This window comes from Anopheles funestus, chromosome 2RL, assembly GCF_943734845.2.
Source record: "Anopheles funestus chromosome 2RL, idAnoFuneDA-416_04, whole genome shotgun sequence".
NCBI classification, from domain to species: Eukaryota; Metazoa; Arthropoda; class Insecta; order Diptera; family Culicidae; genus Anopheles; species Anopheles funestus.
In genome coordinates this window covers 14,525,265-14,550,647 of record NC_064598.1, presented here as the reverse complement: position 1 = coordinate 14,550,647, position 25,383 = coordinate 14,525,265, and the positions used below count along the sequence as shown (strand labels likewise).

General features: G+C 36.6%; 4 protein-coding genes across 8 annotated transcripts in view; 2 read left to right on the top strand and 2 right to left on the bottom strand.

Moving 5' to 3' along the window:
• The first annotated feature begins 556 nt into the window (after positions 1-556).
• LOC125765155 (uncharacterized) lies at positions 557-13,344 on the top strand. 2 transcript variants are annotated; one of them, XM_049430060.1, is made up of 4 exons: positions 557-752; positions 12,575-12,875; positions 12,937-13,066; positions 13,142-13,344. In XM_049430060.1, exons 1-4 carry the CDS (start codon positions 664-666, stop codon positions 13,228-13,230), a joined length of 609 nt encoding a protein of 202 aa, XP_049286017.1. In that variant the 5' UTR covers positions 557-663; the 3' UTR covers positions 13,231-13,344. The 2 variants fall into 2 exon arrangements, with proteins under 2 accessions (XP_049286017.1, XP_049286016.1); XM_049430059.1 differs by having other exon boundaries at positions 562-764.
• Positions 13,316-16,290, bottom strand: LOC125765044 (cytochrome P450 4c21-like). Its single transcript, XM_049429901.1, has 5 exons — positions 15,375-16,290; positions 15,036-15,291; positions 14,473-14,599; positions 14,188-14,385; positions 13,316-14,106 (listed from the first exon to the last, which is right to left on the bottom strand). Exons 1-5 carry the CDS (start codon positions 15,724-15,726, stop codon positions 13,534-13,536), a joined length of 1,506 nt encoding a protein of 501 aa, XP_049285858.1. The 5' UTR covers positions 15,727-16,290; the 3' UTR covers positions 13,316-13,533.
• A 604-nt stretch (positions 16,291-16,894) lies between these two features.
• LOC125764990 (microprocessor complex subunit DGCR8) lies at positions 16,895-20,642 on the top strand. Of its 4 annotated transcripts, none has more exons than XM_049429799.1 (4): positions 16,895-16,969; positions 17,437-17,804; positions 17,871-18,160; positions 18,233-20,642. In XM_049429799.1, exons 2-4 carry the CDS (start codon positions 17,540-17,542, stop codon positions 19,667-19,669), a joined length of 1,992 nt encoding a protein of 663 aa, XP_049285756.1. In that variant the 5' UTR covers positions 16,895-16,969; positions 17,437-17,539; the 3' UTR covers positions 19,670-20,642. The 4 variants fall into 4 exon arrangements, with proteins under 4 accessions (XP_049285756.1, XP_049285758.1, XP_049285757.1 ...); XM_049429801.1 differs by having other exon boundaries at positions 16,916-16,973; XM_049429800.1 differs by lacking the exon at positions 16,895-16,969 and adding an exon at positions 16,980-17,138.
• A 212-nt stretch (positions 20,643-20,854) lies between these two features.
• The window catches only part of LOC125765156 (uncharacterized), a 55,479-nt gene continuing 50,950 nt past the window's right edge, over positions 20,855-25,383 (bottom strand). Inside the window, exons 6-7 of the mRNA XM_049430061.1 lie at positions 24,547-24,661; positions 20,855-24,451 (exon numbers count right to left, since the gene is read on the bottom strand). Coding sequence (XP_049286018.1) covers positions 24,283-24,451; positions 24,547-24,661 — 284 coding nt within the window. The 3' untranslated portion in view covers positions 20,855-24,282. The remainder of the gene's footprint in view (positions 24,452-24,546; positions 24,662-25,383) is intronic.

Below are 25,383 nucleotides of genomic sequence, written 5' to 3'. Positions count from 1 at the left end.
TCGTGCTTCATACTGTGAGCGCCTACCATCGCATGTGCTACAGCATGTCCTTTGATCCATTTCGCCTTAATGGGCTGTTTAAAATGCATATATATTCTCCATACATTACCCGATCCGGAGCGCTCAAGCGCGTTTAATGTGACAACAAAATTGATTACCCCTCGCTGCTTTCGCTTGTCTGGGAACTTTAAACCCAGTTTGCTTTTGCGTGGCTTTAAAGCGGTAGCGAATTATTCAGTGATAGTGGGGTATATTCAGCATGCAAATTGTTTTGTTCTTAAAGCACAAAAGGGCGCACATGAATAAAACAGTTTTATATGAAAATTGAAGAAAAACACTTAATTTTCCGGGCACAACGGGTACATGCAATGTGGCTTCAATCAGCCGGAAAAACCTTCACCGAACGCGCAATCATTTTGAATGTCGCCAATTGAAGGGATGATAATTTTCCAACCGGTTTCCACGTACACAAAAGTGGAGACCGGTAAGGTTAGCACAATTGTAACGAGTCGAGTCCGACCGAGCTGTATCTATTGCTAGCGGGGAAATGTTTTTCTCGCTATTGACTTTGCCGGAAATAGTCCGATCATAATTCGATCAAATTGTCCATCATGTCATCATGTCAAGCGAAATGTCAACCGAAAGGCGTTTCGGTCTATCTGGATGGAGTGTATAAAATGGTACATTCAGCATGGGTTTGGATTTATTACTTGTTACAGCGTGAGATCGGTACCAAAAGTTGCTTTGGAAAGGTGTGTGTTTTAGTGAGTGAAGTATACAGAAAGTAGTGAAAAAGCGGCGCTACACAGAACATTGTTGGATGTATCGCTTTGTTAAAGACATATCTTTTGCATAACGTGTTCTGAAAATGTCACTAAAAGTGATTGCTTGAATATATGAAACCCTGAATCGTGAACGTGAATCCCTAAACTTCCGTACCAACGCATCGTTTTCGGTGTTGTCAGCAATTTTTGTGCATTTCTCTACAGCAAGTGAAACGCAAACGCAACGTTTTGTTGCATGCGTACGACAGAATGATTCAAAATTCGTTCAGCAAAAGGGCTAGACGATCGACATCGAACGTATTAAGTCGTTCGTCTCGCTGGCAGGCACGCCACGTACAGGCAGACACCTGTACCTTGTTCACGAAAATGGAATTAGTGAACTTTGCTTGTCTCTGAAGCTCTGGACGCCGAAGGATTTCTGCTTACTGTTTTTCATCCGACAAGCCTTTCGGCTGCTTAAAACACTGCGCGGTAGCCATCCAGGCCGTGTGAAAATGAGGCTCTCCAATTCGCAAAACTTTCTTCATGACATTTAGCGATACGAGGAAAACGAGGTTTTCCGAAGCGGCCTCAGGAAAACGCTTTTCTTGTGCGATAGACACAAAGTGTGCAATGTTAAATTCGCCGAAACATTCAACCGAACCGAACCGTTCGTTGATATTTTTAACTCACTTACAGTCAATTTTGCTCCCGACAAAACTTAACCAAGAAAAATGTGTTCACATTCGCAACGATGGCGAAAAACGTCGTTTGAGCTGTTTTAGCTTGGCGCGGGCCAGCTGGTGCTAAGTAAAACTTATTGCCAAACGCCACACACACACACACGCACTAGGGTACAGTGTCGTCATCTGGTGGAATTTGTTTGCGCACACCAAACGCTACCGAGCTAAAAGAGAGATGTGTGTCCCGTTTTTTCCACCAAAAAGGATCAGAATCGACCTTTGGATATGCGGATACGTGTCTGTGCCCTTTTACAACAATGCACCCACCCATACAAAAGCCTCCATAATTGATTGCCGATTCAGTGTGATTTACATGTGCTTACTCATGTAGCGATATGCCACTGGCAGACGCGGCAAGCCTGCTCACGATAAGATAAGGTTGTGTTTTCGGAAAGTGTTTTCGGATTCACCAGAAGCATAAATAATCCTTGGAACACATTACGAGATTAGCCGTGTGTTTGTGTGTGTGTATGGATGATGGTAAAGGCAAGGATGTGCCTTTAGGGTGATGATTTTATTCATGCGTGTTTCTTCGCTCCAAACATGAACGGCACGAACGAATGCCCCCCATCGCGGGGTTTTGATCGATACGCTTGAACGATTGTTCAGAATGGGTAGCTTGATTGGGCGTATAATTCCGAAATCTTCGAGCTGATAGCGAAGATGGAGAAAGTTTCTGTTTATAGTCATGTGGAACAAAAGGAAAATAAATCGCCTCTTTTTTCGAGTGTGTGATTTTTATAAAACAGCAACAAAGGAATGTGAGATTTTTCTTGGAACATTTGATTGTCGATTTATGTGAGCGTTACTCAGGTTTAGGGGTTTTATCTAGAGATGAGAATAACTACTCTTTTTAGTGAGTCAACTCAGAGTGAATGAGTCGTTATTAGGAGTCAGCACGTTTAACGACTCATTTCGGAGTCATAAAAAAAGCTCGACATAAACTTATAAGTTAAGGTTTGATCATTTTACTCACTTATGAGTGTAAGCATGTAGCCGTGGCGAGTCGAGATACAAAAAGAGTAAATGCGTGAGTTGAATCGAAAATGTGCGAGTGAGTTGAAACAAGAACGAGTTAAAACGAATCGTTTGATACATTTTTATACTTCTCGCTCTGCCTAACTATCAAACCTGTATAAGCGAACAAGCGGGCTAGTCTGATCGGCAAGGACATGAAACGGGATCCGCCCCTGCTTAGGAGGTTTTCAAATTTATAGATTTTGTTTATTTTTTATTCTTTTTTTATTAAAAGCATTATTTGAGAGAAAAGAAACTTATTGCAACAATTTCGCCTTAAAATAAAACAAATTTTTAAATTTTGCTAAATTGCTCAAAAAAATGGCAAGGGGTAAGCCTTATGAAATTTTCGAGTTGAAATTTTTTTTTTAATTTTTTGTTATTTTTTATTCTTTTCTTCTTTTAAAGTATTATTTGAGTTAAAAGAAACTTATTGTAACAATGTCGCCTTAAACTAAAACAAATTTTTAAATTTTGCTAAATTGCTCAAAAAAATGGCAAGGGGTAAGCCTTATGAAATTTTCGAGTTGAAATTTTTTTTTAATTTTTTTGTTATTTTTTATTCTTTTCTTCTTTTAAAGTATTATTTGAGTGAAAAGAAACTTATTGTAACAATGTCGCCTTAAACTAAAACAAATTTTTAAATTTTGCTAATTTGCTCAAAAAAATGGCAAGGGGTAAGCCTTAAGAAATTTTCGAGTTGAAATTTTGTTTTAATTTTTTTGTTATTTTTGATTCTTTTCTTCTTTTAAAGTATTATTTGAGTGAAAAGAAACTTATTGTAACAATGTCGCCTTAAACTAAAACAAATTTTTAAATTTTGCTAAATTGCTCAAAAAAATGGCAAGGGGTAAGCCTTATTAAATTTTCGAGTTGAAATTTTTTTTTAATTTTTTTGTTATTGTTTATTCTTTTCTTCTTTTAAAGTATTATTTGAGAGAAAAGAAACTTATTGCAACAATTTCGCCTTAAAATAAAACAAATTTTTAAATTTTGCTAAATTGCTCAAAAAAATGGCAAGGGGTAAGCCTTATGAAATTTTCGAGTTGAAATTTTTTTTTAATTTTTTGTTATTTTTTATTCTTTTCTTCTTTTAAAGTATTATTTGAGTTAAAAGAAACTTATTGTAACAATGTCGCCTTAAACTAAAACAAATTTTTAAATTTTGCTAAATTGCTCAAAAAAATGGCAAGGGGTAAGCCTTATGAAATTTTCGAGTTGAAATTTTTTTTTTTTATTTTAGATTCTTTTTTTCTTTTAAAACATTATTTGAGTGGAAAGAAACTTATTGCAACAATTTCGCCTTAAAATAAAACAAATTTTTAAATTTTGCTAATTTGCTCAAAAAAATGGCAAGGGGTAAGCCTTAAGAAATTTTCGAGTTGAAATTTTGTTTTAATTTTTTTGTTATTTTTGATTCTTTTCTTCTTTTAAAGTATTATTTGAGTGAAAAGAAACTTATTGTAACAATGTCGCCTTAAACTAAAACAAATTTTTAAATTTTGCTAAATTGCTCAAAAAAATGGCAAGGGGTAAGCCTTATTAAATTTTCGAGTTGAAATTTTTTTTTAATTTTTTTGTTATTGTTTATTCTTTTCTTCTTTTAAAGTATTATTTGAGAGAAAAGAAACTTATTGCAACAATTTCGCCTTAAAATAAAACAAATTTTTAAATTTTGCTAAATTGCTCAAAAAAATGGCAAGGGGTAAGCCTTATGAAATTTTCGAGTTGAAATTTTTTTTTAATTTTTTGTTATTTTTTATTCTTTTCTTCTTTTAAAGTATTATTTGAGTGAAAAGAAACTTATTGTAACAATGTCGCCTTAAACTAAAACAAATTTTTAAATTTTGCTAAATTGCTCAAAAAAATGGCAAGGGGTAAGCCTTATGAAATTTTCGAGTTGAAATTTTTTTTTAATTTTTTGTTATTTTTTATTCTTTTCTTCTTTTAAAGTATTATTTGAGTGAAAAGAAACTTATTGTAACAATGTCGCCTTAAACTAAAACAAATTTTTAAATTTTGCTAAATTGCTCAAAAAAATGGCAAGGGGTAAGCCTTATGAAATTTTCGAGTTGAAATTTTTTTTAATTTTTTTTTTTTTATTTTAGATTCTTTTTTTCTTTTAAAACATTATTTGAGTGGAAAGAAACTTATTGCAACAATTTCGCCTTAAAATAAAACAAATTTTTAAATTTTGCTAAATTGCTCATAAAAATGGCAAGGGGTAAGCCTTATGAAATTTTCGAGTTGAAATTTTTTTTTTAATTTTTTGTTATTTTTTATTCTTTTCTTCTTTTAAAGTATTATTTGAGTGAAAAGAAACTTATTGTAACAATGTCGCCTTAAACTAAAACAAATTTTTAAATTTTGCTAAATTGCTCAAAAAAATGGCAAGGGGTAAGCCTTATGAAATTTTCGAGTTGAAATTTTTTTTTTAATTTTTTGTTATTTTTTATTCTTTTCTTCTTTTAAAGTATTATTTGAGTGAAAAGAAACTTATTGTAACAATGTCGCCTTAAACTAAAACAAATTTTTAAATTTTGCTAATTTGCTCAAAAAAAATGGCAAGGGGTAAGCCTTATGAAATTTTCGAGTTGAAATTTTTTTTTTAATTTTTTGTTATTTTTTATTCTTTTCTTCTTTTAAAGTATTATTTGAGTGAAAAGAAACTTATTGTAACAATGTCGCCTTAAACTAAAACAAATTTTTAAATTTTGCTAAATTGCTCAAAAAAATGGCAAGGGGTAAGCCTTGTGAAATTTTCGAGTTGAAATTTTTTTTTTAATTTTTTGTTATTTTTGATTCTTTTCTTCTTTTAAAGTATTATTTGAGTGAAAAGAAACTTATTGTAACAATGTCGCCTTAAACTAAAACAAATTTTTTAATTTTGCTAAATTGCTCAAAAAAATGGCAAGGGGTAAGCCTTATGAAATTTTCGAGTTGAAATTTTTTTTTTAATTTTTTGTTATTTTTTATTCTTTTCTTCTTTTAAAGTATTATTTGAGTGAAAAGAAACTTATTGTAACAATGTCGCCTTAAACTAAAACAAATTTTTTAATTTTGCTAAATTGCTCAAAAAAATGGTAAGGGGTAAGCCTTATGAAATTTTCGAGTTGAAATTTTTTTTTAATTTTTTTGTTATTTTTTATTCTTTTCTTCTTTTAAAGTATTATTTGAGTTAAAAGAAACTTATTGTAACAATGTCGCCTTAAACTAAAACAAATTTTTAAATTTTGCTAAATTGCTCAAAAAAATGGCAAGGGGTAAGCCTTATGAAATTTTCGAGTTGAAATTTTTTTTTAATTTTTTTGTTATTTTTTATTCTTTTCTTCTTTTAAAGTATTATTTGAGAGAAAAGAAACTTATTGCAACAATTTCGCCTTAAAATAAAACAAATTTTTAAATTTTGCTAAATTGCTCAAAAAAAATGGCAAGGGGTAAGCCTTATGAAATTTTCGAGTTGAAATTTTTTTTTAATTTTTTGTTATTTTTTATTCTTTTCTTCTTTTAAAGTATTATTTGAGTGAAAAGAAACTTATTGTAACAATGTCGCCTTAAACTAAAACAATTTTTTAAATTTTGCTAATTTGCTCAAAAAAAATGGCAAGGGGTAAGCCTTATGAAATTTTCGATTTGAAAATTTTTTTTAATTTTTTGTTATTTTTTATTCTTTTCTTCTTTTAAAGTATTATTTGAGTGAAAAGAAACTTATTGTAACAATGTCGCCTTAAACTAAAACAAATTTTTAAATTTTGCTAAATTGCTCAAAAAAATGGCAAGGGGTAAGCCTTATGAAATTTTCGAGTTGAAATTTTTTTTTAATTTTTTTGTTATTTTTTATTATTTTCTTCTTTTAAAGTATTATTTGAGTGAAAAGAAACTTATTGTAACAATGTCGCCTTAAACTAAAACAAATTTTTAAATTTTGCTAATTTGCTCAAAAAAATGGCAAGGGGTAAGCCTTATGAAATTTTCGAGTTGAAATTTTTTTTTAATTTTTTGTTATTTTTGATTCTTTTCTTCTTTTAAAGTATTATTTGAGTGAAAAGAAACTTATTGTAACAATGTCGCCTTAAACTAAAACAAATTTTTAAATTTTGCTAAATTGCTCAAAAAAATGGCAAGGGGTAAGCCTTATGAAATTTTCGATTTGAAATTTTGTTTTAATTTTTTGTTATTTTTGATACTTTTTTTCTTTTAAAACATTATATGAGTGAAAAGAAATTTATTGTAACAATGTCGCCTTAAACTAAAACAAATTTTTAAATTTTGCTAAATTGCTCAAAAAAATGGCAAGGGGTAAGCCTTATGAAATTTTCGAGTTGAAATTTTTTTTTTAATTTTTTGTTATTTTTTATTCTTTTCTTCTTTTAAAGTATTATTTGAGTGAAAAGAAACTTATTGTAACAATGTCGCCTTAAACTAAAACAAATTTTTAAATTTTGCTAAATTGCTCAAAAAAATGGCAAGGGGTAAGCCTTATGAAATTTTCGAGTTGAAATTTTTTTTTAATTTTTTTGTTATTTTTTATTCTTTTCTTCTTTCAAAGTATTATTTGAGAGAAAAGAAACTTATTGCAACAATTTCGCCTTAAAATAAAACAAATTTTTAAATTTTGCTAAATTGCTCAAAAAAAATGGCAAGGGGTAAGCCTTATGAAATTTTCGAGTTGAAATTTTTTTTTTAATTTTTTGTTATTTTTTATTCTTTTCTTCTTTTAAAGTATTATTTGAGTTAAAAGAAACTTATTGTAACAATGTCGCCTTAAACTAAAACAAATTTTTAAATTTTGCTAAATTGCTCAAAAAAATGGCAAGGGGTAAGCCTTATGAAATTTTCGAGTTGAAATTTTTTTTTAATTTTTTTGTTATTTTTTATTCTTTTCTTCTTCTAAAGTATTATTTGAGTGAAAAGAAACTTATTGTAACAATGTCGCCTTAAACTAAAACAAATTTTTAAATTTTGCTAAATTGCTCAAAAAAATGGCAAGGGGTAAGCCTTATAAAATTTTCGAGTTGAAATTTTTGTTTATTTTTTTGTTATTTTTGATTCTTTTTTTCTTTTAAAACATTATTTGAGTGAAAAGAAACTTATTGCAACAATTTCGCCTTAAAATAAAACAAATTTTTAAATTTTGCTAAATTGCTCAAAAAATGGCAAGGGGTAAGCCTTAAGAAATTTTCGAGTTGAAATTTTGTTTTAATTTTTTTGTTATTTTTGATTCTTTTCTTCTTTTAAAGTATTATTTGAGTGAAAAGAAACTTATTGTAACAATGTCGCCTTAAACTAAAACAAATTTTTAAATTTTGCTAAATTGCTCAAAAAAATGGCAAGGGGTAAGCCTTATTAAATTTTCGAGTTGAAATTTTTTTTTAATTTTTTTGTTATTGTTTATTCTTTTCTTCTTTTAAAGTATTATTTGAGAGAAAAGAAACTTATTGCAACAATTTCGCCTTAAAATAAAACAAATTTTTAAATTTTGCTAAATTGCTCAAAAAAATGGCAAGGGGTAAGCCTTATGAAATTTTCGAGTTGAAATTTTTTTTTAATTTTTTGTTATTTTTTATTCTTTTCTTCTTTTAAAGTATTATTTGAGTGAAAAGAAACTTATTGTAACAATGTCGCCTTAAACTAAAACAAATTTTTAAATTTTGCTAATTTGCTCAAAAAAATGGCAAGGGGTAAGCCTTATAAAATTTTCGAGTTGAAATTTTTTTTTATTTTTTTGTTATTTTTGATTCTTTTTTTCTTTTAAAACATTATTTGAGTGAAAAGAAACTTATTGCAACAATTTCGCCTTAAAATAAAACAAATTTTTAAATTTTGCTAAATTGCTCAAAAAATGGCAAGGGGTAAGCCTTAAGAAATTTTCGAGTTGAAATTTTGTTTTAATTTTTTTGTTATTTTTGATTCTTTTCTTCTTTTAAAGTATTATTTGAGTGAAAAGAAACTTATTGTAACAATGTCGCCTTAAACTAAAACAAATTTTTAAATTTTGCTAAATTGCTCAAAAAATGGCAAGGGGTAAGCCTTGTGAAATTTTCGAGTTGAAATTTTTTTTTTAATTTTTTGTTATTTTTGATTCTTTTCTTCTTTTAAAGTATTATTTGAGTGAAAAGAAACTTATTGTAACAATGTCGCCTTAAACTAAAACAAATTTTTAAATTTTGCTAAATTGCTCAAAAAAATGGCAAGGGGTAAGCCTTATGAAATTTTCGAGTTGAAATTTTTTTTTTAATTTTTTGTTATTTTTTATTCTTTTCTTCTTTTAAAGTATTATTTGAGTGAAAAGAAACTTATTGTAACAATGTCGCCTTAAACTAAAACAAATTTTTTAATTTTGCTAAATTGCTCAAAAAAATGGCAAGGGGTAAGCCTTATGAAATTTTCGAGTTGAAATTTTTTTTTAATTTTTTTGTTATTTTTGATTCTTTTCTTCTTTTAAAGTATTATTTGAGTTAAAAGAAACTTATTGTAACAATGTCGCCTTAAACTAAAACAAATTTTTAAATTTTGCTAAATTGCTCAAAAAAATGGCAAGGGGTAAGCCTTATGAAATTTTCGAGTTGAAATTTTTTTTTAATTTTTTTGTTATTTTTTATTCTTTTCTTCTTTTAAAGTATTATTTGAGAGAAAAGAAACTTATTGCAACAATTTCGCCTTAAAATAAAACAAATTTTTAAATTTTGCTAAATTGCTCAAAAAAAATGGCAAGGGGTAAGCCTTATGAAATTTTCGAGTTGAAATTTTTTTTTAATTTTTTGTTATTTTTTATTCTTTTCTTCTTTTAAAGTATTATTTGAGTGAAAAGAAACTTATTGTAACAATGTCGCCTTAAACTAAAACAAATTTTTAAATTTTGCTAATTTGCTCAAAAAAAATGGCAAGGGGTAAGCCTTATGAAATTTTCGATTTGAAATTTTTTTTTAATTTTTTGTTATTTTTGATTCTTTTCTTCTTTTAAAGTATTATTTGAGTGAAAAGAAACTTATTGTAACAATGTCGCCTTAAACTAAAACAAATTTTTAAATTTTGCTAAATTGCTCAAAAAAATGGCAAGGGGTAAGCCTTATGAAATTTTCGAGTTGAATTTTTTTTTAAATTTTTTGTTATTTTTTATTCTTTTCTTCTTTTAAAACATTATTTGCGTGAAAAGAAACTTATTGCAACAATTTCGCATTAAAATAAAACAAATTTTTAAATTTTGCTAAATTGCTCAAAAAATGGCAAGGGGTAAGCCTTGGGGAATTTTCGAGTTGAATTTTTTTTTAATTTTTTTGTTATTTTTGATTCTTTTTTTCTTTTAAAACATTATTTGAGTGAAAAGAAACTTATTGCAACAATATCGCCTTAAAATAAAACAATTTTTTAAATTTTGTTAAATTGCTCAAAAAAATGGCAAGGGGTAAGCCTTATGAAATTTTCGAGTTGATTTTTTTTTAATTTTTTTGTTATTTTTGATTCTTTTCTTCTTTTTAAACATTATTTGAGTGAAAAGAAACTTATTTCTACCAATTCTCATTAGAAGAAATTAATTTTTAAAATTTTGATAAATTTCCCCAAAAAAAGCTAAGGCTATAGCTTAGGAAATTTTCATTTTTTTAGAATTTTTTTATATATTTTTTTTTATCCTTTTTTGCATTTAAAGCGTTATTTGAGTGAAAAAAAACTTATTTCTACCAATTCGCATTAAAAGAAATCAATTTAGAAAATTTTGTTCAATTACTCAAAAGCCCTAGGAAATTTTCAAAATTTTAGATTTTTCTGTCGATAAATTTAAATCAATGAGGTTTATTCCAAAAAAATCCATTGGGTAATTAATTTGAATTGGAACGCATGAAAGTATGCAAAATGAAGGTATTATTAATACGCTAATACGCTCCATTCACGATTTTAATTTCGATTTGCTACATCTAATAAAGAATTTAATATTCAAACCAAAAAGTGACAATAATTTTTCTACTGTGTTATACTTCACTCGTCTGATGTGTCTCTGGCGCACACCACAATTTCTAAAGCTAAACAAACTGCCATACGCTCCAGAAATAACAAAATTCACTGTCCCCAAAACCAAATTCCATCGCGTGCCCTCTAAACCACTGGCAGTTGGCTTCTTAAAGTAAACCCGGGCGAATAAGAGAAGAAGTAGAATGCGTCTTGCCATTGCAAACATTTCTTAAACAAATATCTTCGCCATTCCTTTGGCACAAAATCACACCCGTTCGGTGACTGTTTAACGGTCGTTTGAGAAAGCTTCACCATAGCTACCACTACACTAGTGCAAACAATGAACGAGCTTTGCCACTGTTTACTTTCAAACGTCTCTCGCGCGTAATACACGCACCAAAAAGACAAACCCTTCAATTTTAAGCGCACACTCATACAAACATTTTCGCTCAAAATCGATTCGTGAAAGGTTTCGACAACCTTTAAAAGTGGGCGAGAAAAGAAAGAAGGGACAAGTTGCCATCCGGAGAAAAGTCGCATGAATCATGTACGCCACATTTATTTATGCTGCCGGGCAGACGCCAACCCCGAAACTTCGCGGGGGCTACGTTCGCGTGAAATTGAAACCAACCAACGCCCGTGTTTTCCATTTTCATCACACTTTTCCGGCTTGAAGGATCTCAAACAGGAAGACAAGAAGAAGAAGCAAAAAAAATGGCGACGAGATTGTTTTCCAAACATCCGAAAATGGGCATCTCTGTGCTTTTCCTTTTTTCCGAGGGATTTTTTTTAAAGAAAAATGTAAAAGAGAAAACGACCGACACACACATCCACAAGAACCGTTTGCAAACGCATCTTCCTTTCGTGCAGTCCGAGTGTTGAAAAGTGAGAAAATATTTTCCATCCTCCCTCACGCGGTCCCGTCCACAAACATGTCCTGGTGGAGTTGGAATTTTTTAATGCTCTTTATGCTTTATGGTATATTTTGCATACAAAATTTGCCAGAAAACCCGCCGTTCGGAATGGTTTTGTTTTCGTTCTCCAGCTCCAGTTCCGGTTCACGTTAAATTATAATTTTTCCGCTAGCAAAGTTTAGCCACCAAAAACTCGATACGCGACCAACCGAGGACGTTGCAGTCGCAGATCATGCTGACAAGAACTCGCCGCGAAGGAGTGGAAAATAAATATTAAATTTCCAATCGTTCGCTTATTCCCCAAAAAAAAAACGGGAATCAAAATGTGGCCGCCCGGTTCAAAATCAACAAGCTTCCTTTCGGTGTGTAGAAGATATTTGACGGAAATTTGAATTGAAAGTGATAAAGAGAATTTCCCGCTTTTCCCTAAGCGCCAAAGAGGTTGGCTTTGATGTTGGGCGCTGTAATCGACACCGGGATTTGTTCTGCGAGTTTGAAGAAACCTAACGACTTTTGCACGGATTGGTATGTGCATGGCGTGCCGTACGTGTGTTATTAATTGTGTGCCAACAACGAACACTTTCTGCCTCAATGACCATGTTCCCTGTGTGGTGAAGCATTTACATTCGTGATAATACCGGTTCTCCGTTTTTTTTGTACTATTTTTCCTTCAACATAAAAGTGAATGGAATTTGTGTTTTACTGTGGTTTATTTTCACGTACAAGTTAATTGCTAATGACAATAGTCGATTGTGCATTTAATGCGCTTTTAGATAATGAATTGTATCGCAAAACACAACCTCTTAGATGTGTTTTGCTAAACAGGAAAGTAAAATAAAAAAAAGCTAATTCCTGTCCACAAGCCAAATCACAAGGCAGCTAGGAAAAACTGTTAAGCTCAAGCATTTGGTGACAAAACAACCAGTTGCAGAGGAAACTGTTGCACATGTTGCACCGGGTGTTGTACTTCTTGCAGCATGCAAACGTTTGCATTCATTTTGCTTGTTTTTAATGCTTCGAAACATTTCCTCCTCTTCGTACGTACACATTCCAGTGCTCTTTATCCACAACCCAAAAAACCTTCCCATATCAGGGCCAGACACATATTAATGTGCTAAAACATTATGTTGCTTGTTGCTGATTTTTTGTTTTATTTCACTGTTCCTGTTTCCCTTTCATGGCCGGGCAGCGTTCTCTTACTGTTCGCAATGAAACACCGTACCATCGTAGCGCCTTTGTACGCTTTGGTGCTGATCGTGCTACAGGTGAGCCTACCGGAAGGGGTACACGGTTGCAGCATGATGAACAACGATAACACCGAACAACGGGGTGCCCTACTGGCCGATCCGGCCACCGCCAAAAAGATGCCCGAAATCACCATGCAGGACGCGGTGATGCAGTGCAACCGTACCTTCGTCATTCAGCCCGACTACCTGTCCGAGCTGAACGAAACCGGAAGCTTCCCGGACGAAACCGACCGTATACCGTTGGTGAGTGACGCTCTGTGTGGGCAGGAAAAATCGATTTTCAATCTCACACATTTTCTCACAGTGCTTCATCCGGTGCTATTTGCAAACACTCGGCATCCTGACGGAGGACGACAAGGTTAACAAGGAGACGGCGCTGGCACTGAATTGGGCCACCTCCGGCGAAACCGTCGACGAGTGTCTGGACGAGATGAGTAGGTTTTTTCGTTGTGTAATGCTCCGATTTCGAAACGAAACAGTGAGTTTCATTGTTCCGGTTTTTTTCACAGCTGGAGCGGGATGCGAGAAGGCATACTTCTTTACGCGCTGCATCATGACACGGGCCCTAGTCGATGGGAAGAGCAAGGATAATAAGTAGTGGTAGTAGTGGAGCTTATGCCGATACCGACCTACAGACCTTACTGTGACGGAATGTGTACATTGATAGTTTAACGGAGTGCACAATAAAACAGCATCATGAACTTGAACTTTAGACGGAAATTTATTGCTTTTTGTGATCGATCTTTACGTTGTGTTGTCTTTCTTTCTGGAACTAATACAAACGATCATTATGTGTTTTACTGCGTTGTATACTAATATACTATTTTGTGAACTGAACTGTCATCTCTTATGCTATCAACAGAAATTAAGTAACTGACACAACTCCTAGTGTTAGATTAGCTTAATTTCGCCGACGTAACTGCATCTCATGCGGAAAGGCAAGATTCAACGAAATCTGATACTGATACCGTATATCCTCAAAGCGAAGATTTGTCGTCAGCTCATAGCTCCTCAAGATCTTTGCCAACAGTGTCTTCAAACTCATCATGGCGTACCGATATCCGATGCATCCACGTGGACCTCCACTAAATGGCAAATGGGCATACGGATGCCTTCCACCGGCAAGAAACCGATCCGGATCGAACTCATCTGCCGTCGGTCCCCAAACATCCTTCCGGCGGTGCAGCGCGTAGAAGTGAAACAGAAACACACTTCCCTTCGGTATCCGATGCCCATCCAGCACAATCTCGGCCAAATTCTGCCGTCCAACGATCGGTGCGACCGGCATCAGACGCATCGACTCCTTCAGTACACACTCCACGTAGCGTAGGTCTTTCATCAGCTCGATCGTGATCTCCTGATCGGGTGAGAAAACCAACGCACTAACCTCTTCGTACGCTTTTGCCTGCACCTCGGGATGCATTGCTAGCAGCAAACAAGCATGTGCTAATTGTGTAGCAGATGTTTCATTACCCTGGTGAAAGATCGATTAGCAGTTTCAGTTTACAGCAAACCGGGGGGATGCACAATTTGCACAACACCAATTAACACCTACCGCAACGATCATCGTGTAGATGTGGTCCGAAATTTCCTCATTGGAAAAATGGCGTGCAGACGGATCGGTGAGTGGCATCTTCATCAACTGGTCGATAAAAATCTGCGGCTTTCGATACTGAGACTCCCGATCCTGTTCCCGGTAGTTGTCATTTTCATCAAAAAGACGTGCTATTTCCTCCCTCTTATCTTGGATTATCTGTAAAAATTACCGGGAAATCATCAGCCGTACAATAAAAGTCTTGATGGGGAAGATTTTGATGGTGCTTCCGATACACCCACGTACCTTGCTCGTAAACTGCTGGCAAATGTTGATTGCTCGCATTTCATTCCGATACAGCTCGGTGAACTGGTAGATGAAGTCTATGTGCAGAAAAATGTTGAAAATCCGCACCCCAATCGTTTTCAGTGCTCTGTTGTTGTTGTGTTTTTTGGGAAAAAGGGAAAATACAATCGTTATTTTATTTCACTCTGTTTCCCGGAACCTCCAACCCCAAAAAAGGAAGCGGCTGATGATTATTTAACGCACCACAACCCGTCTAATTGCAAAACTAATTAACTAAAATCATATTCCACCTACCGAGCGGCATGTGGCGGGGAAGCACAGATTATCTAACAGTTTAATAGCACCAGAAATCAGAATCAATCGTATAATTATTACTTGTATTGCCACCATTCGGCCACCCCCCGGTTCGACCGCAAATGTTCAATAGCTGACACGTGCAATTATTGTCCACAGCTTCCACACCACCCAATCATTGCCATGTTGATTTCGTGAATCGCAAAATGTCGCGCAAAATGGATGTCTGGGCAATCGACACTAATCGAATATCGATTCGAAACACTTACACCTCCAAATTGGCTATAAACTGTTCGGCACCGTCGCGCTCGAAAACCTTTCCACCCAGCGAGGTGCGGCTTATCATCTCGAGTGTACAGGCCGAGATGTACTCCAGGATGTTGCACCGATCGCCTGTCTGGGCGTAGCGATCTAACCGTCCCACCAAGCGCTGTGTGCAGTCGTTGAAGATCGGTACAAAGCTCTCCAGTATGCGGGCGTTAAACGTTGAGTTGAGCGTTTTCCGATGCGCTTTCCACACATCGTCTGCATGAAGAGAACACACACACACAAGTGCACACAATTAGTAACTGAGTAAAGCAATGAAAATCGCATCCTTTTTCGCTTACATTTTGCCGCCAAAAGACCGTTCGGTAGTCGTACCACTTTATACAGATCCGGTTTCGCCTGACAGTCGGGATGCGTTAGCACGTACTGTGCCAACTCCGGATGGATTATCCCGATCGCAAGCTGTGAGCCGAAGCGAAACGTGAACAAACGATCGTGCTGGCGGAAGTACTGATCCAGCACGAGAAAAACTTCACCCGGACTTTTCCCAAGAAAGTCACCCAAATTTCCTAACCACCGATTTCCGGGACGGGCGCGTGGAAGCCGATCGGCCCATCGTAAGCGTTGCTTCCAGTACCAGGACAGTGTTACGGTGCACAAGATCACCGCCAATACTAACAGCCCGGGAAGCATGACTTCAGTAACGACCGTTTCCACTGCAGACAAAAATGCAACTGTCGTTCACTCCATCATGCACGTATACCGTCGAAAGGGCCTAATCAGTTGGTGCACTATTAGTGGGTTGCCTGGTCGAAAGTAACCTGTGGTTTATTCCTCCCCACCGTTGCTTTCTTCGGTGGACAGGGAAAACGGAAAGGCTGAGGGTGTGTTGATGTTTTCCGCCAAAGGCCAACGGTGCGTGTACAATAAAATCGAAAATTAGTGCAAACCATTAGTACGACAGACAGGGAAAGGGAAAACAACGAAAATGCATGCGTACGTGAGCATAATTTATGCAATTATTTTCGCGACGTGCACCATTGTCTGGGAGCTAATCGTCCGGGTTGGTTTAAAATTGCTCGTGCGTCGTACATGAACTTTTTATCATTTTTTTTCTATATCTTGCTCCTCGCAGACACTGGCGTACATAAACAGTATGTAGTGCTAAGGCCAATCAAAGTTTGCGATGGTCAATGAGTTGCATTAGTATTAGAGGTAGATCATCAATATCCTTGGATAGTAAACTACTTTCCATTAACTATTGCCTTAAATAAATTACACTGAAACATAATATTCTTTATAATCAGCTGCTATTTCATTAAGCATCCTTTAACACGTGTTCAGCGTAAGGGATGATTGAACAATAATGTAATGCAAAAACTGTGAATTTGCTACCCCTCCCTCTCTATTGTAACTTAACGTAACGCTGGTAGCATCACCCCTATATTACCTTGAAGTGAGTGTGAGTTTAAACAACCCCAACCTCTCCACCTCCATTCACCTAACCCCCCACCATTCCACTCTGTGTAACAAATCGTAACGCTGATTCTAACCCATACTCATCCTTCCAGTGTTACGTAATAGTTAGATGATCCCTGAAAGCTTTCTTCCGACAAGCTCTTTGCCTATAGAAAAGCACCACATTGATTATTTTACCGATGCCTTGAAATTGATGAAAATGCATACTTTATTTTGATTAATAAATTGAATTAATCGATTCACTCAGTTCTCTTTGTTTTTTCTTGTAAACAACAAATAATATTTTACAAATTCCAGTTGTCGGACAACAACAAATGTCATACTTGAGAAGTGTGACATCTTAACCATGAGTTATAGACACAATCGTCATCCGCCGCCATATTTGACAGTGGATGAAAAGCTCAGAATAAAGGAAAAGTGTAAACAAACGCCTCATGAAAATTTGATTCCCTGTTCAGTGTGTAATTTTTGCCTTCTTTTAATCAGTATTTAGTGCCAAAACAGTGTTGTGCGTTTTTCAATTGCAGGAAGCTATACCGCTTGACGTTCTTGCGTTGGAATTTGGTGCTTCAAGAACGCCAAGCCGACAGGTTTCTGCATCATGAAATTACAGCATTGCAAACGAGGTTATCCCACACTCCCTGTCGGGTTGGGAGTTTGATACGGCCGGAACCAATATCCGCCAACGTCTTCGATAGTTCCCGAGTGTTTGTCAGTGTGCTGCTCTTTGTATTTCTTGATTTTCTACCACCGACCGATGGGAGCGAGTCTCAATTTTGATGCACAGTTTTGTTACACTCACGCCGCATAGAAAAAAGAAATTGATTTTGTTCCTCATTGGGTGGCTTGGTAGAAAATGTAATGCGCCGATGTATGGATGTTGTACATTGAGTAGTATCCGTCTTTTGGTATGATTAAATTCAGCGATAGCATCATCGTACCAGTTGTTGTGTAGTATTACTTATTAAACCGAGGGAGGCAGGACCAGGGGAAACACGTGATTTGCATATTGCACGGTAAAAGCAAAATGGACGCCAGCGGAAGTGCACTTTCTGGGAGTGAAACGGATGTGCCGGGAAACATCCGGCGTTTGAACATAGCGTCCGGGTGTCCAATGGCAAAGCGTAGAAAAATGGACTGTGAAGCGTCAAGCAGGAAAGGAAGTGATTCCGATGACGAAAACTCAACCGATGGCAACCCTAAAGAGACCGGTGCTGTAGATAATCTGCGAGAGTTTGACGTATTGGATGAGGTGCAGGGTGATAACTCGGAAGACGACTACGAAACGGGTGGTAAGATTACTTTCGAGATTAACAAAACAAAAAAAACAGTATGATAACATTATCGACTATCTGCAGGAGGTGAAGCAGACGATGGCAGCTCAGAAGGATCGGACGTCAATTACGACGATATCGAATCAATGCTCGACGAAGGACTACCGGAAGAGCTAAGGAACGCCGCCAAGAAGCAACCCTACGAAGAACGCTTCAAACAGGTGCTGGAAGAGAAGGGCCGTAATCATTTCGAAGTTCTTCCGGAAGGATGGGTACAAGCAACGCACACGAGCGGAATGCCTCTGTATCTGCACAAAGCGTCACGCGTTTGTACCGCCTCCAGGCCATACTTCCTCGGACCGGGCAGTGTGAGAGTAAGTAGCGTAACGATCGAACATTCCTTCGAATGTGGGTTCCCAATTTGCTTAACGACATTCATTTTGCAGAAACATGAAATACCGCTAAGTGCGATTCCCTGTCTCAATTATCGCAAAGCACTTGAAAAGGAAGATGAACTGAAGAAGGAACTTGCGGAAGCATCCGCGGCACAAGCGTCCGCTCCGAATGGGTCCGAAAATGGTGACGTGCCGAGCGAAACTGCCAACGAAGGTGAATTTACCAAAGAAACAACAGAACCGACACCAGAACGTCAGCTACACAATGCTCAGCTGAGCAAAATGATTGCCGGTGCGACGACCACCGCTGAAGCACAGGCCAATGCTAAATTGCTCCCACTGAAGGTGAGCGCCAAAATTGAAACGGTTACGGAAAATCTTAAAGCACAATCGCTCACCCCTGACGCTGTGATGGATTACTGCAAAAAGCTGTTCCGCTTCAAAACGATAAGGGTGTTGCGGTTTAAGTCGTGGGCAGCACGCAGAAAGTTTACCAAACATAGAAAGCACATAAAGAACTTACAGCGGCCCACACTTCCGGATGGTACGAAACTGATCACCTTCCCCATGTTGAACATCGAGGATGAACAGGGCAATCCACATGCACGGCCAAAGAAGGAATGGATAATGAATCCGAATGGTAAAAGCTACGTTTGCATTCTACATGAATACGTCCAGCACGCGCTGCGCAAACAACCGACGTACGAATTTAAGGAGCTAGAAAATGCTGCCACGCCCTATTCGGCAACCGTTACGATAAACGATCTAAAGTACGGCACGGGCTACGGGACGAGTAAAAAGCAAGCGAAAAGTGAAGCTGCGCGAGAAACGCTCGAAATTCTCATCCCGGACATGAAGGACAAAATAACGAGCAAAGAATCGAAGAGCACCAGCAACGGCGGTGGCTCTCAACAGCAATCTTCCGATCTGCGTGAAATTTCCGTCTTCGATGAAATCAAAATCGAGGATCCACGTGTGGCAGAATTTTGCGCCAAAACCACGGAACCTTCACCGCATGCCATTCTGTTGACCTGCTTGCAGCGTAACTTCGGTCTCGGGGAAGTGCACATTAACTACGAGGTAAACACGATGAAGCACCGTAAGAACGAGTTCACCATGACGGTGGGCAAACACGTGGCGACGGTTATTTGTAAGAATAAACGCGACGGCAAACAGCGTGCCTCACAAGCGATTCTGCAGATACTGCATCCACACATTAAGACATGGGGTTCACTGTTGCGGCTCTATGGCAACCGATCGGTAAAGTCGTACAAGGAGAAAAAGCAGGAGGAGCAAGAGATTACCGTGCTGCAGAGTAAGGCCGCCATTAATCAACCGAACTATGCGATCCTGGAGAAGCTGAAGCAGGAAATGTCGAAGCTGGAGGAACGCCAGCGCAATGTGCGTGTGATCGGAAAGTTTGTGCCACCATCGGATGTCGATCTACCGACCGGTGCTGGTGCTACGCTGAAGAACGTTGATCTATAGGCAAGGTGGTATTTGTACTTTTATTTTGGGTGAAAATCGTCCTTACACAACTCGACTGTTTGCAATTCAACTTACCGTTAGAGAAGCTAATATTGCGAAAAGAAGATATCGCACAGAATTGAGCAGCAGACTATCGGACATAATCGAGTCACAGAGACAGAATACTGATGCGTGGTTGTAGAATCTTACAAGCAGAGGAAAACTCTCATTAATTGAACCATAGTAATCATAACTAATCCTACTATCTTCATCATTAGCCGTGCATATAATTATGTAAAGTTCCACTAGTTTAATTTTCACTTGTAGTACTATCACAATAGCCAATCAAGAATGATCGTGTAAGTGTGGACAAGCATTCAAAACGACAACTGTACATAGTCGCTGTAATTGTAATGAAATCTGTAATGTGCGTTTAAGCATGTTCCTGTTCGGTGTTTGATATGCCATTAAAGTAAGCCATAGGGAAGAAAGTACTTCTACTGTAAGGTCTTGGAGACACTTCATCGACTATTCATCGATTACGATAGGATGCCAGCAGATATCTGAAGCTGAATATCACTTATGTGTACTTCTCTCACATGAGAATGCGATTGTGTTTTCATCATGAGCTAGAAGAACTTCCTCTATTGTCAAAATGAACCAAAAAATAGGGTGTGATGTTGCTCGAAAGGAGTTTTGAACAAAACAAACAGAGTTTACCATTGCTCGTCCCGTAAAAGTAAAAGGACAAATTCAAATTAAAAATTCTAAATGAGAGCTAATGAGAACAGATAATTGAGAAATTACAAGTGTTAGGAAATAGCAACAGTAAGTGTGATGAGTTTGTCTTGTGATAGACCGTGCAGAATATAGAATGGTGAATTGTAATGGATAAGAAAACGATTAACTAAAATTAAACACAGCTACATGTGACGGAGTTTACAATAGAGATGATTTTCGGTAAAATATAAGATGAGACAATATCATATTGAAATATGCCGGCGTACAAGTCATACATTCATTCATCTTGTGTTTTTTCCTGCTTCGTGAGCTCTGTTCGATTAGGAAATTAAGTTAAGTAGGTTATTGTGTGACTTTCCAAAATTACGTTTTTTTTGGTCCTTAGATAATTTGCTCCTTCTCATGCCTCTGTTAGGTGCTATTTTATGCCTTTTCATTTCTTTCAGTAAGTTATTAGTATCGTAATTTTGTTAGGAAACATTTGTGTTTTATTCATCCTTCAAATTGTATCCTTCACCGGAACGGATTGAGGCTTCACCGGCACCACCCGGTCCTCGATAAGAATAGATCGCATATGTTAAGAGCTACAGTATGACCGCGCACTTGTTCGTTTCCCTTTTGACAACACACGCAGGACGCTTCCGGATTTGGTCAATGTTTGTGGCATGGTGCAAAGGGTGTGTTCGTTGGTACACATACATGGCTGTGCCGTGACACCGACAAAAAACGTATCGTGTATCCTTACAGGTGTACACTATCGTTGTGCTGCATAATATTTAGCTGCTGAATGTAATGGGTTGTGACGTGGTGTGGTACATTCTCGTTATGCTTATGTATTACTAGTAATAATGAAGTTGTAACATAGCTTCTTTTGTGTGTAATCGTTTTGTTTTGTTTTCTTTTATCGTTTCTTAACATCTTAAACTTCCACATTCACTACGCAACCTGATCTGTACCACCAGGAGGAGCTATGTAACGATCGCCATCACTATTCTCCAGAGGGAGTGCCAAAAAACAAAAGTCATTACCTTACTTGATGTGCATTGAATAGGTGCATTTTATGTTAGCATATTTATCTACTACATTATTACATATTACGTTGTATTGCAAAAACGGATGTACAGTGTACCGCCATTGAACACGGCGTCCCCGCATCCGCTTCCCGTTTCCAACCCAAATTGGTTTAGTTTGTGTTTTTTTTTTGTATTTCACAGCATCCCTGAAGCATTTTGTAGCTTTGCAACGGTGCATTGATGCATTGCATGCCTGAATGTCGCATTGCTGCTCCAATCGTTTTGATATCACATTTAAGTATATTTGTATGCTTTGCTGACCATTTATGTACAGTTGATCAGTTATCCGTGTGTTTAGATATTTGTTTGTAATTATGTTACTCGCTTTACTAACATGCCGGTTACAAGAAACCTGAAATTTTCAAATGCCGTTGCACTGTGTGAAACAGGATGGAATGCTACGAACATATATGTGTCTTTGGGTGGGAAATGGAAAGGTACGAAATCATGCGTCTTGCTATGCTAGGAAGAGGAAAGATGCCAGGAAAGGAAATGGTGCATGTATGATACCGAATCATGAATAAGCTTTTTCTTTGAGTTTTGTACATTGTTTTAATCTGATCGCTTGTACAGCGAAAGTAGATTTGTTTTGTTGTTGTGTGTTTGTTTAAATAACAATATTAGGCACTTATAATACAATTATTTTGTGGCCTGTTTCTTTTGTGTTCTTTTTCCCCCTTTTATCTTCATTTATTGGTTGGTCGATTTGAATCATTCCCAGTGGCTAATAATTAATGGCCTTTCAACGGCAGCGCGAAAGTAAAAGCTATAAGTACAAATTACTTTTTTGCTTCCTTTAATGCTGTTCCTGTTCCACAGGGGACTAGCATGTGCGTGTGGTGTGGCCCACATTCAGGAAGGAAACATTTAAACGCCTTGAAACCATCGCTACTGTGTGCTGCACTTTGCTAGCCTCTAAACCCGTCCAGCAGGGGGATGAGCTAATGCGCATTTCTACAATTGTTTTTTTTTTTCTCACATCTACATTTTACACTGGTCATTTGGTTTGTTCCTTGTCTTGGATAGGTAACTGTGCGACAGTTTCTGGTGCTACATTGTGTTGTAAGAGTACAGAGTACTCGTTTAAGGGTTGTGGTACGTGAGATGAAGCAAAAGAAAAATTATTTCTTCTTGTAAACCCCTCACTACACCATAATAAGCTAGACAGACAGGACAGTAGTAGTGCTGCGTAGTAGTAGTTTGCTTGTGAACGCTTCCCAATGCAATAAATAGAAGCATTACTGATGAGCAGACAAAATACTGTTCACATTTAATCTTCCCGCTAGTTTGTCTTGCTTTCTCTGCTCACACCAACCAGGAAGTTCAGCTCGTTTAGGAGGAACCAAAAAAAAATGTTGGGGTGATGACGTACACAAACAAAAAAAGGAACTGAGACAAACACTTCTTGTAGCAATCTCGTCAAGGCGGTTTTTGGGCGGTATGATACAATATGTTGCTCCTTGCTTATACAACTGATAAGTTTTTTTTCTCATCCCACTTTTCTTGATGTGTGGTGTGCTTTCACATCTTCTGCGAGGGCACAATAGGAGACACAGACACACACACAATAAGATCTGATCTTAAATTACAAGCGGTCATAAACATGGATTTGTACGTATATTAGGACATGGTGTGTGACCGTGCTTGGAAGCAGATACACCAGCACAGCAAAAAAAAAAAAACACAGCTACCACATTTGTTCCGATATTCATGCTGTTACTCCTTTCAGTTTTTGGTCCAGTTTCTGCCATAGAGCCATAGAACGGATAGTAAGGAAAAACTGCCTGTCGACACAAAACATAATTGAAGCCCCACTGTCTTTTTACACTAACAATCCATTTATGCTGTTTTCTTTTGCCAACAAGACGGAAATTTGGTGTAATATAACATATGTTCTACTGTACATACGTTACACCTTCTACGCTTCTTCCGTTATCGTGGTACCGATTTTTTCGTTTCAATTCTATCTGCATTGCAACATGGTCACCGATAAAGGAAAGCGACGTTACTGAAACACTTTGATTTTTTTACATTTGATTCACCCGTTATTCTAACCTTTTTCTTTTTGTGTTTTGCTTTACAATTTACATCGAACGGTGCTTGTGTTTTGTTTGTTATCATTAGCTTTACCTTCATGTTTGATCTGTTTCGCTTTTGCAAGCGGGTTTCCTGTCCCTTAATCCTAGTAATTGGTTTGCTTTTAATGCTTATAAGTTTATTTGTTTATGTTTTGATTCTTTCTCAATTCAGTAGCTTTAATAGTAATGGTACGGCGCGTTGTGCGTCAATCTGTTCTAGCTGTGTTGCTGTATAAATGTACCTTCATACACATCATCTCTCGAGCGCGTTGGTAACGCAACAAAAAAGGAACGTTAGCCACTTATAGCATTACAGTTTTAGCAATAGTTTACTAATTTTAACAGCAAATTCAAGAGTGCTTTTTGTATGCTTTTTTCCTCATTACAATCCCTCCTTTGCAGTTGTACGATGCTAATTAAATAAATCTAATCAGATAAAAAACTGTATCAAACACAAATACATTTTGATGCGCTATCGTGTGCTTCATTCGTGATGGAAGCAAAGCTTTGTTTGATTGAAACTGTTTGTTTTTTTCTCGTTTTGTTTTTGTTTCGCTATTGGTCATAAATTGTTTCACCTTTTTTTGGTGCAAAATTGCACCACAACCACCACCACCACCAAGCTAATATAACGCTACAAAGTGTAGTACTCTACGATGTAACTGTGACTTCATAAGACACAGTACGATGGCACGGTAGCCCGCACTGTCCATGGCCAGCTCTACCTTTTTCGGTCACTTTGTTAGCTTCCGTTAACGATTCGAAGCCACCCGGACGGTTGAAGTGTTGCTGACCCAAGCAGTAGTGATCCAATAATGGCCAGCAGAATAAGCCACAGGGTTGAAGAACCTCTCGGTGCTGCATTACAGGCGTCCGCATCGTTGCAACTCTGCAGGCACCCGTGTACGTATCTTTTGGTATTAGGAAAACAAAAAAAAAGAGAGAACAATGGAAAAGATAGCTTTTGCTTTGATGGTGTAAAATTGATTGCTTCTGTCGATGGTACCTATCATCGTAGTAGAACCGTCCGCAGTGTGACATGCGAATGATTTCGGTATCCGTCGTCAGGGTACCACTGTCCAGGGCGCATCCACGAACGGTAATCGTTTCACCGGTGTCATCTGAAAAGGGGGAGAGAGAGATAAGCAACATCAAATGTAATTGAATTGATATCACTTCAAAATGGAGATGGATTTTTGTGTAACATTTTGCTTTGAGCGAATGCTTATTATCAAATCGTGCAAGGGCAATTCTAATATCAATCGAATGTGCTACTTCTGCTTAATTAAAACACATTAGGTGCGTTGTTCCACCCAAAACAAGCAATTATTTGCACCTAATTTCAATCGATGTCCGAAAAATGGCTCACTACACGTACACGGGGCTGCAATTAATGCAATTTCCATGGTAATTCTGACCCAGCCTCTTCGGTGTATCGGTCACCGTGTTATGTTGGAACCTGTTTTTTAAACAATGTCGGGTCGTACATGCGTACCAGACGCACTAAATTGCATCCGTCACTAGCCCGGCACGCAGTAAGCCAGCGTAGGATGTTATTGCTGTACTGCGAATTGCATACTGTAAGGCGCATAACGCGTTGACAAGAGGATACGTTATCCTTTGATGCTTTTGAAAGGTTAAAGCTTTGTTCATTGTGTTGGTAAATGAATTTTACACTACAAAACAGACTTTTATTACTTTACAGTAGTTTTAAATAAGTAGATGGAGAGTTTCATTGTAAAAAGCAAAAAGTTAGCTAAACAAGTTTAGCATAATAATAGTAATTGAGAAACGTCAAACAACTCTTATATTACTCAGATTGATTTGAACAAACTTTCATAAA

Bases quoted from the DNA above. Each gene is read 5' to 3' on its own strand.
- LOC125765155 (XM_049430059.1), top strand. From the start codon at position 664: ATGGAGTGTATAAAATGGTACATTCAGCATGGGTTTGGATTTATTACT. The intron at 12,876-12,936 runs GTGAGTGACGCT...ATTTTCTCACAG, and splicing joins AAACCGACCGTATACCGTTG to TGCTTCATCCGGTGCTATTT. The intron at 13,067-13,141 runs GTAGGTTTTTTC...TTTTTTTCACAG, and splicing joins CGAGTGTCTGGACGAGATGA to CTGGAGCGGGATGCGAGAAG.
- LOC125765044 (XM_049429901.1), bottom strand. From the start codon at position 15,726: ATGCTTCCCGGGCTGTTAGTATTGGCGGTGATCTTGTGCACCGTAACA. The intron at 14,600-15,035 runs GTAAGTGTTTCG...CAACAACAACAG, and splicing joins TTTATAGCCAATTTGGAGGT to AGCACTGAAAACGATTGGGG. The intron at 14,107-14,187 runs GTAGGTGTTAAT...ATCTTTCACCAG, and splicing joins TCTACACGATGATCGTTGCG to GGTAATGAAACATCTGCTAC.
- LOC125764990 (XM_049429799.1), top strand. From the start codon at position 17,540: ATGGACGCCAGCGGAAGTGCACTTTCTGGGAGTGAAACGGATGTGCCG. The intron at 17,805-17,870 runs GTAAGATTACTT...GACTATCTGCAG, and splicing joins AGACGACTACGAAACGGGTG to GAGGTGAAGCAGACGATGGC. The intron at 18,161-18,232 runs GTAAGTAGCGTA...TTCATTTTGCAG, and splicing joins TCGGACCGGGCAGTGTGAGA to AAACATGAAATACCGCTAAG.